The sequence below is a fragment of the Podarcis cretensis genome (assembly GCF_951804945.1).
Source record: "Podarcis cretensis genome assembly, chromosome: 4".
NCBI classification, from domain to species: Eukaryota; Metazoa; Chordata; class Lepidosauria; order Squamata; family Lacertidae; genus Podarcis; species Podarcis cretensis.
Window position 1 is genome coordinate 62,580,840 of NC_137173.1, and position 12,904 is coordinate 62,593,743.

Here is a 12,904-nt window from a genome sequence, read left to right on the forward strand (position 1 = left end):
TGGTCAATGGTAATGAGTGATGGAAGTTGTAGTACTGCAATATCGTAGATAAATATGTACCTCTGCAGCGGGAAGGTAAAAGGCGTTTCCGTGCACTTTGGTTTCCATCACGTGTCCCGTTGCGCTAGAAGCGGTTTAGTCATGCTGGCCACATGACCTGGAAAGCCGTCTGTGGACAAACGCCAGCTCCCTTGGCCTGAAAGCGAGATGAGTGCTGCACCCCATAGTCGCCTTTGACTTGACTTAACCATCTAGGGGTCCTTTACCTTTACCTTTGTACTTATTATCACACGGATGCCAATTATTATTTGCATTGTGTTTCCTTGTAGTATTCTTATCATTCCTAAAAGTTGAGCAGCACATGAAAACTCTGAAACTCCCACAGCCTGATAACATCAATTCTCCTGCCAAGATACTCTCTACAACTAAGATGGGAATGGAAAGTGCCCCTTTATGATGTAAACTAAGATCAGACTTGGCTAGGAAATGGTATCTTAAATAGAAGCAAAATAAAATCAGGTGTTAAAACTGTACTAGTAAATTTCTATACAAGACTAAAGCTTTTCCATAATTGTGCCCTTAGTACAAAATGAAATATTAATGAGTCTGCAGGAATATAACCATATTATTTTCACTTGCTGAAATCTGTTTTTAATGCTTTGAAAAATAAAACAAGATTTATTCAGGTCATGTATTGGTAATGGGTAGTGCCAAATAAATATTTCAGTTGATCATAATCTCATTTTTTTAACTGTTACAAACTTTAACATACCTTCAGATATGTACTATATAACTCATTTGCAGTAAATTAAATTTACATGTAGTACAATTCCTGGTATTAACATTTCATGTGGGCAACATGGTTCTGTAACACAGAACTCTTTTTCTTTCTTCCAAATATATTATTGGATTCCAAATGCCAAGCTTTTGGGTTTTTTCAATTCTTGATGCAAATCAGAGTTTGGAAATCCAGTTCGTAGGCATATATCATTGTGGAATTTTTTTGGTAACTTCATTCCTTTATTCTGATTGTGAACATCTTTGCGTGCAAGTTATTCCTATTTTCTTCTGTGACAAAAATCTTAAAAACATGTATATACTTAAAGCATTTCCTCACAAATTTGTTACCTATATAGGATAATGTGCACTAGCAGCAATAAAATTATGGTCTACTTTTTTGGCCTAAACAGTGTTGATTACCAATTGTATTCTTTAGTATTTAAAAATGATTTGGGTAACTTTACAATTCTCAGCTTTGACAGTTATATATTCTTGACATTAATTATTTAACTTATCCTTGGACTTCCTTGCTTCTTGTTTCGGTTTATATGAGTTACAGTGTAATAGTAATTGGCTACAAACAAAATCTGATTCAAAATAATTACTTCAGAATTGTCTACTAGAGAAGGTCAAACCACTAAATAACCAAACAAATTGTGAACAAACCTAATGAAAACTCTCAACCATTTATTTGTATCTCTGACAGCAAATTTGTTTATACATATTATACAGTTGATAGTTTCTATTGTTTTGATGGATTTTGCTATACATCTTTCTTCTGCCTCCAGATCTGTTCAAGCAGGTAGCCAGTCCCACTGGATTCTGTGACCAGCGTCGTCTAGGCCTCCTCCTGCATGACTCTATTCAGATTCCAAGGCAGCTGGGTGAAGTTGCTTCTTTTGGTGGCAGTAATATTGAACCCAGTGTTAGGAGCTGCTTTCAGTTTGTAAGTATACTTCTGCTTATTGCTATTGGTTTTTTAATCCAAATGTTATGCAGGGTACATAAACTCAGGCGATAAGTGTGGAGATCCCAGTATGTATGTTTGTTTATTTAATATTTAGTTTATTGAAACATTTTATTGGATGGGGCCAGGCAGTCAGAATATGGCAACTCTACACTCTAAAGTGACACAGCATCCATCAGATTAAATGTAAAATACATCAAATAAAGAATGGTGTTGGGAACAAGACCCGTCCAATTTTATCTATTATTTCCATTCTTGCCCTGCCTTTCAACCCAAAGGTCCACAAAATTAATTACAATCAAAAACATTTAAATGTTTTTTACGACTACATTAAAATGTAGAGTCATTGGCATGAGTAGTGAGCAAAATGTGACACTACATCTCAAAAGCCTCCTAGTATAGTATAGTATATATTGACTTGCATTTTTGAGTCACCCTGCATACTTCCTGAAGGAGAACATTCAAAAATATGCTTCACTCCTAGTAGATGTCAATCTTGCTTCTAACACTGCAAAGCCTGAAGCAAAGAGGGGAAAAGTTCAGATAGGAGATAGCAGATACCACGGCAATATACCCTGGCTTCCAACACTTTAACATCTTAAAGAACTTTGGCTCAGAAACTAACCATCAGCCAGTGAAATTTCTGAATTGCCATTAAGTCACCCGGCAAGTCATCCATGATTCTGCAACAGCACAAGGGAAGTAAGCGGGGTTTTAAGTTGGTCTAACTTTTGGTTTTTCAAATTCAAATACATTTTGTTTTAAATAAAAGATCAAGTATGTTTTTCCATGGTCGTTAAGGGAAAACTGACGGTGAACAGCAACAGTTACTTTGGCAAAGTATGTTTAGAAAGTGCTGAGACAGGAGTCTGCAGTGGGAGACAAAAACAACTCATTAAACTGAAGGAATAATAAACTGAAGGAACAGAATTAGCATTTCAGAGAAGTATCAGAAGAGTTCATTATTTTATGACCTCTCTTTTAAAAAAATGCTAAGAAGGGTCTGTCTGGTCAATACAATTCACAATGTGAGGCAAAAATAACTTTTGTCTTTGTAATTGAAAGGGTCACTGGAGGGAAGAAGCAAAGGAACCATTATGACTCTTCCTCCTCAAGTTTTAAATCCCCACTTCAAATGTTAGACCACACTATGCATGATAAAAGAGGTTTCCCCCCTCAAAGTGATCACTGTGCATTTCAAGAATGTATATCCTTCCCATTGTGGTCTTTCGGCATGGAAATAGACCTTGTGGGTGACCTCACTCAAACATCATTAATCAATCTGCAGGCCTCTTTTCATGTTGCTTAAAGGTTAATGTAGTACAAAGTAAGGGGTCTTTACTTATGATGGCCCTAATTAGTTGAGGTTTAAAAAATATTAATACAGTATACCATATTATACTATTTTTAATATTACATTTTTCCCCAAAAATGAAATAAATATTGGCTATCCACAGGTTTAAAATTCAGGTCAGTTTGGTTCCTGATGCTATATAGTTGGTTGCACCAGTACTTAGTTATACTTAGAGCTAATTGGTCTTTTGGGCCCAACGTGCAGCTTGATAAATAGGCATAAAGATTGCTGTTTATTGTTTATATCACATATGTCAACTACACCCATTCATGGAAAACAACAATCTTGCTATTACTGCCCTTTAGCATACTCTGCATAGCCCCATCTAGGAAGACATTTTGAAAGTTCTAGCCAGTATGAAGTGTTGCAGTCTAAGGTAGAAGGAAGGAACATGTTGTTGTTGTTGTTTAGTCGTTTAGTCGTGTCCGACTCTTCGTGACCCCATGGACCAGAGCACGCCAGGCACTCCTGTCTTCCACTGCCTCCCGCAGTTTGGTCACTCATGTTGGTAGCTTTGAGAACACTGTCCAACCATCTCACCCTCTGTTTCCCCTTCTCCTTGTGCCCTCCATCTTTCCCAACATCAGGGTCTTTTCCAGGGAGTCTTCTCTTCTCATGAGGTGGCCAAAGTATTGGAGCCTCAGCTTCAGGATCTGTCTTTCCAGTGAGCACTCAGGGCTGATTTCCTTCAGAATGGATAGGTTTGATCTTCTTGCAGTCCATGGGACTCTCAAGAGTGTCCTCCAGTACCATAATTGGCAGCAGGTGCATTATGTTGCTAATGAAGTTAGCTGTTTGTTACATTAAGCTTCCAGGCCCAATTCAATGTCCTAGTTTAAAGAGAAAGTGGCAGACTCTTTATGGCCAGGGCTCTATATCAGAGACATCTGAACTTAAAAAAACATTTCAGAAGAGCCCTCTTCAGAAACATCACTATTTGAGAAGTGAGAAGTAGGGAAAGGGACTTGTCTCCAAAGTTCTGGATTCCTTTTTTGACACGTCCGCCGTTGTTTGCCTTTGCTGAGTATTATACAAAGGTTGTTTGCTGCTTTTAGTGAATTTGTTATCTTTTTTATGTTTTAATTTTTTAATATCTTTAAATGCTGTCTATTTTGAATTGCATTTTATCAGTTATGATTGTGTTGTTTGAAATTTCTTCAACATGTATTTGCATTATTGAAAACATTTGTGCACTATACATTCTCTCTCTCTCTCTCTCTCTCTCTCTCTCTCTCTCACACACACACACACACACACACTTCTTCACAAATCTAACTCAAGGACTTTTCATTATTAATGGGAATTGGCTGGAAGTGAGGTTTTTATGCTGATAACATCCCTGGTAATAATTTGCAGTGATTTCAGAGAGAATTAGAGAGAGAGAACCAACAGCAAATGTACTGTATTAGAATCTGTTCTCCTGGTCTCAGTGGCTTAGGCATCCTGGCAACAACCTTGTCTGTCATGCACAGCAGCACAAAAATGTAATGTTTACTGTACCAGGAGATAACAAGGGGTGGTGAGGAAATGTCCCTGATCTTTGTTTGAAATGCAAGTCCTTGAAAGTAGCGGGGGAGGGAAGTCTTGTTCTGTCAACATGCATGTGCTCACAGCATTGGTGTTTGTAATACTCTCTTCAACTGCAGCAAAAATGCTACAACTGCTTCAAGTACATTCTTTGTCTGTAAGGAATGAGGTGGCTTTTAAAAAAAACTTTGCCACTTTGAAATTATTTTTCTTTCCACAAGCTTGAGGACTCATGCAGTGCCTAGGTTACAAACATTAAAAAAGGATGTACAAAGAGTAGCTCTTGGGAGAAAATGAGACTTCATGTGGAATATAAAATAGAACTTGACTGTGCTTATTCATTTATTTAGTTCTCTTTCTTTCATCCCCCCTATAACACACAAAAAGCTGTGGCAATAACAACAGTTTAAGGGCAAAGGTGCAATAAAAAGAGAGGACTATATATAGGAATGGGAATATACCTCATGTCTGTTGAACCCTGTCTGTTGAATGTCAGCTAAAATATAGACTTCTAGAGAAATATAGTGTTTATGCTTGTCAGAGCTGCCCCTAGGTCCCAGCTCACAGAGGACCAACGCGAGGCTGTCGTTATGTACAAAAGTCTTTATTGAGGTTCAGTTTCCATTTCAAAGCCGCAGCGCGCAGCTCTACGTCTTAACCCTAGACCGGCGAAGTACCGTCTGATTCTCCTCCCCTATGACACCAGTTTAAGATCCTAGCCCTGCTCCACCTTTTACGCTGCTCTCTCCTCCTCTGGGTCCTCCTGCCCGCTGGCGCATTGCCCTTTCTGGACTCTTCCGACGCTGAGTCGCTTAGCTCCTCCCCCTCCCTCCGGCGGGCTTTAGGACCCGGTTCCCAATCCTCATTCTCTGCTGTCCCGCGCTCCTGTACCTTTGAACTTGCCTCTCGCGCCAACCCAGTGACCTTCCTCCTGACCGTTACACTACTTCTGTCACTGCTTCCCTCTTCCAGGATACTGGCCGGATCTGACCTCCCCTCCGTTGTCTGACTCTCCGATGGAGGTGTGGTCAGTCCTGCCTTATCTTCTCTCCCTGGTGGGGAATGCACTGGCCCCGATCCTTGGGACTCTTCCCCCCCACTCTGCTCTGGTGGGGAAGCTGGTCCTGATTTCCAACTACTGCTCTGGGAGTCCCCGCTGCCCCCTTGCTCCTGGGGTGTTCCCCTTGGGAACCCCCTACCCCTGGCCACTGGCGCCCCCTTCTGTGAATCTTCCGATTCGCTGGAGAGGCTCATGGAATCCCTCGGTCCACTGTCCTCTTCTCCTACGCTCCCCTCGGATTCTTCCCCTTCGCTCTCCATCTCCTCTCTTCCCTGTGCCTCTGCTCCTGAACCCCTGACAATGCTGTTCAAACTTGGCACACAGGTGGTGCAGACGAGAGACTGTTGTTTTCAGCCCTGTAGTGGAACATGGTGAAAAAGACATTTCCTGAAATGTGGCTTATCTTACATCATGCTCAGTGGTAGATCCCAGGCTTTTCAGGTCACTGGCCCTGATTTTAAACATGCCTGAACACAGCTACAGTCTAACCAGATTTCTGGTTTCCTTAGACCTACTTTTCCCTATTTATAGACTCGGAAGCAGCATTCTGTAATCTTGTTTCACTATTACAATAATGTTGTGTTTTCCTTTTACAATGCAAACTTGTATGCTTCAGAATACTTAGCTAGATGAACCAATTGTCTCATTCATAATTTTATTTGTATGCTGCTTTTCCATAAAAAATCATGCTCAAAGTGGTTTATAACAAAGAAAAGTTGAACACATTTCAAGATCAAACACTTCAAAACAATTTCATTGTGACATAATAAAACAACAAAGTAGCAAATATAACATCACCCAAAATGACAGAAACATTCCAGTATTATAAATATGATTACATTAACAACATCCAACAGCAAAAATGTAACAGGAGTGTGACAGTTTCACCTTTGTTTTAGAAATAGATATTTGTAACAGGACTAGCAGATAGAAAGGAAGTCTGCTTTGCATCTACTACACTGCGAATATTTATCATTTTAAAGTCTTGGTTATCCTGTATGTAGTAATACACCAATACCTTATTTAAGATAGATACAAGCCTATGGGTATTGCTTTTTTTAAAAGAGCACTTTACCAATGTAAATTTGAATCTCAGAATTTTAAAATAGTTTTAGTGTAATGTAGATTGAAATTAGGGATGCAGGTGGAGCTGTGGTCTAAACCACAGAGCCTAGGGCTTGCCGATCGGAAGGTCGGCGGTTCGAATCCCCACGACGGGGTGAGCTCCCATTGCTCGGTCCCTGCTCCTGCCAACCTAGCAGTTTGAAAGCACGTCAAAGTGCAAGTAGATAAATAGGACTGCTCTGGCGGGAAGGTAAACGGCATTTCCGTGCGTTGCTCTGGTTCGCCAGAAGCGGCTTAGTCATGCTGGCCACATGACCTGGAATAACTGTCTGTGGACAAATGTCGGCTCCCTCGGCCAGTAAAGCGAGATGAGCACCACAACCCCAGAGTCGTTCGCAACTGGACTTAACTGTCAGGGGTCCTTTACTCTTTTTTTTTTAGATTGAAATTATTAGTAGAAACTTTTTTTTATGGTTGACCATGGGACCTAAAAAAAGAGGATAAACTTCAAACTATGCTGTTATCCTGATATCTATCCATGTTTAAATGTATGAAAATGAACCAGAACTTTGAGGGGGAGCAGTATACTAATAGATAACTGAGGGCAGAAAAGAGAATAGGCTTTATAGCTAAAAAATGTAGGCAAGCACAGTCTTGGTGAGTGGTTGCATGGTTAACTTTTGTAATCTACTAAGACAATTTTCTTGAAAGCAGGAATTAACAAAATATGAGGTAAAGCAGACATATGTTACATTTTTTAGAAGGCAGTTATTTCTTTTCTTTTTAGCATTACATAACATAATGGTGAATATCCAGCTTTCCTCTCTCCAAATGTTTCTTGGCATATGAATGCAAAAAAATCCAAACAAAAAACATCAGATATTTAGAATTTAATAGGAATTTGAATATTAGATGTAACAAATTGTTATTTGCAAACTGGGAAATGCACCGTTAACTTTGTTCTATGATTTACAGTTTTATTGTGGCAGTTGCACAGAAATATGTTAACATAGGGGGGAGGAAATCTTCACAGTTTGCTTTTGTTGTAGATTCTTCCCTTATGTAAAACCCTTGTTTACTCTCTGGCTGGATTTAGAGATGATTAAAGAAATTGTAACAGCAGCTCAGGGAACATTCAAGAACTATCTGTCCTTTACTGTCTGACCCTGACAAGCTTTTCTCAATATGGCTTTAAATCTTCATGTAATATACTTCAGTACTAGTTTTGGTGCAGTTTAATGCAGTTAATCTCCAATAGAAGAGATTGTAGATAGTATAGATGTAGTGATCAGATAGACAAATGTCAAAACTGATAGCAGCCAACAAAATTAAAATAGATGTGCAGAGGCTGGAGAACTTTTTCATTCCAGAAATGGCATGTAAAAGGCTTGTTTGTGTATGTGTGTGCATAAGGTGAACTCAAATGACCAGAGCAGCTTATTGAAGATCATTATCTAGCTAGTAACAGCACAAATTTCTAAAGTAAATCTTCACATGGCAATAAACAGATAGCTCACCCACTAGAATTGCCTAATCAAAAGCATTCTAGTTGTTGTTGTTTTTGCAGAAACACACACACATACACACATGAGTCCTCAGTAAATTTGTTTGGCATTCTGCAAAGTTTTGAAATAATGAAATATGTGCAAGTATTCAGATATCTAAATTAAAATTAATACAGTACAACATTAAAATAATAAAAGCAAAGAATTCCTCAGTGAATTGTATACATGTGCCTCCCATTTTACAATAGTTATAACCTATCCGCAGTACTGCCCCTTATAGATTTTCACTTTGGTCTGTTTAAATTCTAATCTCTCCCCCTTGTCCCTCTGTCCCCATATTGCTATTTGCAAACAGACATAGAACCATGCAGGGATAATTAAGAGATGGCTATGGATAAATGGCTGGATGCTTACTCAGATAGATGTGGTATTGTGTAAATAGTCCCTGAGAGATGTGATGTCTCTACCCTTGTGTGCCCATGGCAATGCATAAACTTCATAGATATTTAAATTGTCTTTGTAAAGTTTACTATCTGTGCTCCTTTCTGAAAAGTTTACTGAATTAGCATATATAACAAGTAATAGCAACCAAAAAATCCTTTTTTCAGTCAGATTAATGCACTGTTTTAGGTCACAGTTTATGGCATCCATTATTTTCTTATCGCAGTTCTGTTTCATTTTCTGTTTACAATTATTGGCAAAAAGATAAAACTTTATAGCATGTGTGTGATCACTGCTCTTTGTCATATCTTCTGTCTTAAAACACTGTAGATATTTACTATTATTTTTGCAAATAAAATTATTTGAACTCCTTGACAAGTCAGCATTCTTATCTGCTTGCTTTGGGAGTGTTAACTTCACCAATCTTATTTCGGATCAAGTAGCCAGTAGGTTTCAACTTAGAAATGGGTCACAATTTACATTTATTTGATCTGAGGGCTTAAAAATAAGTATGATAGAGAAGACAGTGTATACTTATGGCTGGACATAGATGGCTGTTAAGAAGCTAAAATAATTATGAGGGCTTTTCAGGAGTGAGAGAGAAGCCCTAAAGTACTTAATTAGTATTCTTCCTTGATGAAATTAAGATTAAGGTGGATGGATAGTGACTAAAGAAGAAAGACTTTCTGAAAGTAAAGGAAGTCCAGATGACATGTATAGGTTGCGAATGAGGTTATAAATGTATCAGTAAGGGAGAAGAAATGGAATTGGTTTGCAAAATGATATTTATTACTGAAACAGGAGAAAGAGGATTAAGTAGTCCTTATATACTCTTCAGAATAATTCAGAAAAGAAGACACCTACCCTAGATGCATGTGTATGCTGAGATTTAAGTGGAAGGAGAAAATGTTAAGGACACAATGAGCCATTTCATTTAACACCAAGAAAAAAGAGCTAAAAGTTGGTTTCAAGGGCAACAGTAAAGTCTGTATTAGTTTGCAACTGACCTTAGAAACTGAGAACAGTGATATCATTGGAGGGGGGGGGGGACATAGGAATACATGATGGAAGACAAAAACTCATCTCTTGATGCAGGTTTACAAAATATACCTACGCAAAATACCTTATGTCTGATGAAGGACAAAGCTTCACATCCTGACAGAAAATGTGTTTCAAAACCAATGTTTTATTTCCTGGAACATTATAGGGATGAATTGAAAGGAGGGAGAGTGTCATCTGATTTTCCCTGCAAATGCTTCCCTATGCTGTTTTTAGCTGTTGCTCCTCCCCCATCAAGGTTCAAAGAAAACAAAAATAATCCCAGTTGATGGAATATTTCCATGGAAGAATTCATGGATATCGGAAGGGTTCTCTTTTCACCTGCCAGTTCTCCCTTACAAATGCCCCCACCCACATTTATGGTTGGTTGGTTGGTTGGTTGGTTGGTTAGTTTAGTTAGTTATAAAGGGAGGGAAGAGGAATATATACATATACGTACGGGGGTGGGTGGAACAAATGTGTCACCATCTGAAAATTAGATGAAGGGAAATATACTTGGTTGGGAAGGGGGAAATTACTTGTAAAATGAAAGTTTTCCCTGTGTCGTGTAATGTAATCTCCTTTCTCTCATAGGCCAATAACAAACCTGAAATCGAGGCAGCCCTTTTTCTGGATTGGATGAGACTTGAACCACAGTCCATGGTATGGCTGCCAGTTTTGCATAGGGTGGCTGCTGCTGAAACTGCCAAACACCAAGCCAAGTGCAACATCTGTAAGGAGTGTCCAATAATTGGATTCAGGTACAGTGTTATATTGCTGATTTTTACCAGATGAACTTAATGCATCATCAATTACTACTCTTTGTAGAGGTCATATATGAGCACTGAATCCTTCCTTCCAGCACATAATATGGGTGTGCAGAGAAGGCACTGTGCATTATTTTCCTCATCTCCTAAAGGCAGCCTCCTTAACAGAAATGCTTGTTTAATATCCCTTCTGTTCTGTAAAAGTAATCATGCTGTTTGGATACCTAAGACCATTAGAAGAACCAACCTGGATCAGACCAAGCATTGATCTTATTCAGCACCTATCGAAAGCCCACAAGCAGGACATGAACATTTTTGTAAAACATGTAGTTGATAACTTGCTGGATACAAAAATGTTCCTAGAAGAAGTTGCTTAACATAAATGAAATAAAATAAAATAAAATAAAATACAAAAATGTTCCTAGAAGAAGTTGCTTAACATAAATGAAATAAAATCCTGCTGGAAAAACCATTGTGTAATGTCATTTTAAAAAATTAATCTGCTCAGTCTATAGTCTCCTTAAGAGACATCTCAACCCCGAATATGGAAATTCTGTTGATGTGCTTAGAGACCTGGATCTCAACAGTGTGCTTACTATAGCAATGAATCTAAGCCAACATCTTGCAAAATAACTATGGATTGGTATACCTGTTAGGAATCTACTTAGCTGTTAAGTAAATACTATTTTCAGTTATGCTTAGACTTGTTTTATCACCTTTTCCCCTAATAACAGTTTTGTATGGTCCCTGCATGTTTCAATCTCAACATTGTCTTACCACTGAGCTCTTGACAAGGAGCATTTTGGAATTATTGTGTAAAGCTCAGATAGACTACTATGAGTGTGCTGCATCACATGAAATTCTTGCTGGTACTTTTGTTTAATATAAAGTACTGGGTGGTTAAATAAAAGAATGTAAAAATAAAAAGTAAGCATTTATTTAATTTATATGACACGTCATAATTCTTGCAAGCATCCAACAGGATAAAACGTTGCTTGCTGCATTTAGTTACTGTATTCTTATGTCATAATCTGTAGACTACAGAATATGGATTCACATTACCAAATCTAACATTTCCCCCACTATTACCATTGTTGGGCTGTGGCTAGACTGTCTGTATTTAGGAGAGACTGCAGCGAATTTACCAACCTCAGCTGATGAACGACAGAATTAAAACAATATTTTAAAAATCAAGTAAAAATACAGATAATAATAAATTAACAACAACAACAACATCCCAGCAATAGCCGTTTCCTGAAAAACAGCCAGTTCCTAAAAGCTTGTTGAAATAAGGTCTTCACCTTCTGCTGGAAGGAGGAGGAGGCAGCCAGTCTAACTCTCTAGGAGGGGAGTTCTTAAGTCTGAGTGTAGCCACTGAAAATGCTCTCCAACTTTACACCCGAAACAAAATTTGGTGCACAAGTGCTGAATTTGTATTTTCTTCTTCTCCAGGTACAGAAGTTTAAAGCACTTTAATTATGACATCTGCCAAAGCTGCTTCTTTTCTGGGCGAGTTGCAAAAGGTCATAAGATGCACTACCCAATGGTAGAATATTGTACACCGGTAAGTGACATCAGTGTCTCCTAATACAAATTCTGGAGAGAAGAGGAGGGGAAATCATTTGTTTGTGTAAGACTGTGGAGGCATTGTGCAGTATTCCTTTTAAATTAAATCATCCTTCACAAAACTGTTTTTTAAAGCATGAATATCTTGCTATATCCAGTGAAAATAACAGGAATAAATAATAATTGGAAGTTGCTAGTTATTATTTATATATTGCTGTGTCGCAACAACTAAATCCATACTTTTCCAAGGTTGGCCAGAAGAGGAAACTATGGTTCATTAAAGAATTCCTAGTTTATTGAGGCATGTCATAACAGGATTGTGTGCACAGGCAAAAGGCTTATGTGTATCTCAGCTTATGAATTCAAGAGAAATTCATCCAAATGTGGCCAATAAATAAAAATCAGTAGTATACGCCAGCTTTTAATCAAAGTTCTCAAGTGCTTTTATTCTATCTATCTCTTTCCACCTAGACTTAAGATTATGACTGTACTGATATACATATCCAAGGAAGGGTGTAGTGAAAACATGTCTGAACAACTGGTGTTGTTGGTTTTCTTTTTTTCAAACTGAAGGGGAAAATTGTTAATCTTCAAAGTCATAAAGTGCATTAGCACTTTCTTCTAATTGTAACTCGAGAGAATTGGATTATATAATACAGCCGACTGTTTCTACTTGCTTCTTCCTAGCAAATGAACAAAATCTTCCTTAAAAACGAATGTAATATATAGAGCAGCATCTGTTTTGTAGAAGTGATTTTTTTTGTTACTTTGTTGATAAGGTCAATATAAAAATAAAAATCTGATAAACAATATATTTGATTATGGGGTGCATAT

At 38.1% G+C, this 12,904-nt stretch overlaps 1 protein-coding gene across 12 annotated transcripts in view; it reads left to right on the top strand.

Moving 5' to 3' along the window:
* DMD (dystrophin) overlaps window positions 1–12,904 on the top strand; it is a 1,027,161-nt gene that overhangs the window by 978,965 nt on the left and 35,292 nt on the right. For all 12 annotated transcript variants that reach the window (XM_079972189.1, XM_079972196.1, XM_079972191.1 and 9 more), the window contains 3 exons: window positions 1,569–1,726; window positions 10,332–10,498; window positions 11,957–12,068. In XM_079972189.1, the coding sequence (XP_079828315.1) occupies window positions 1,569–1,726; window positions 10,332–10,498; window positions 11,957–12,068 (437 nt within the window). The remainder of the gene's footprint in view (window positions 1–1,568; window positions 1,727–10,331; window positions 10,499–11,956; window positions 12,069–12,904) is intronic.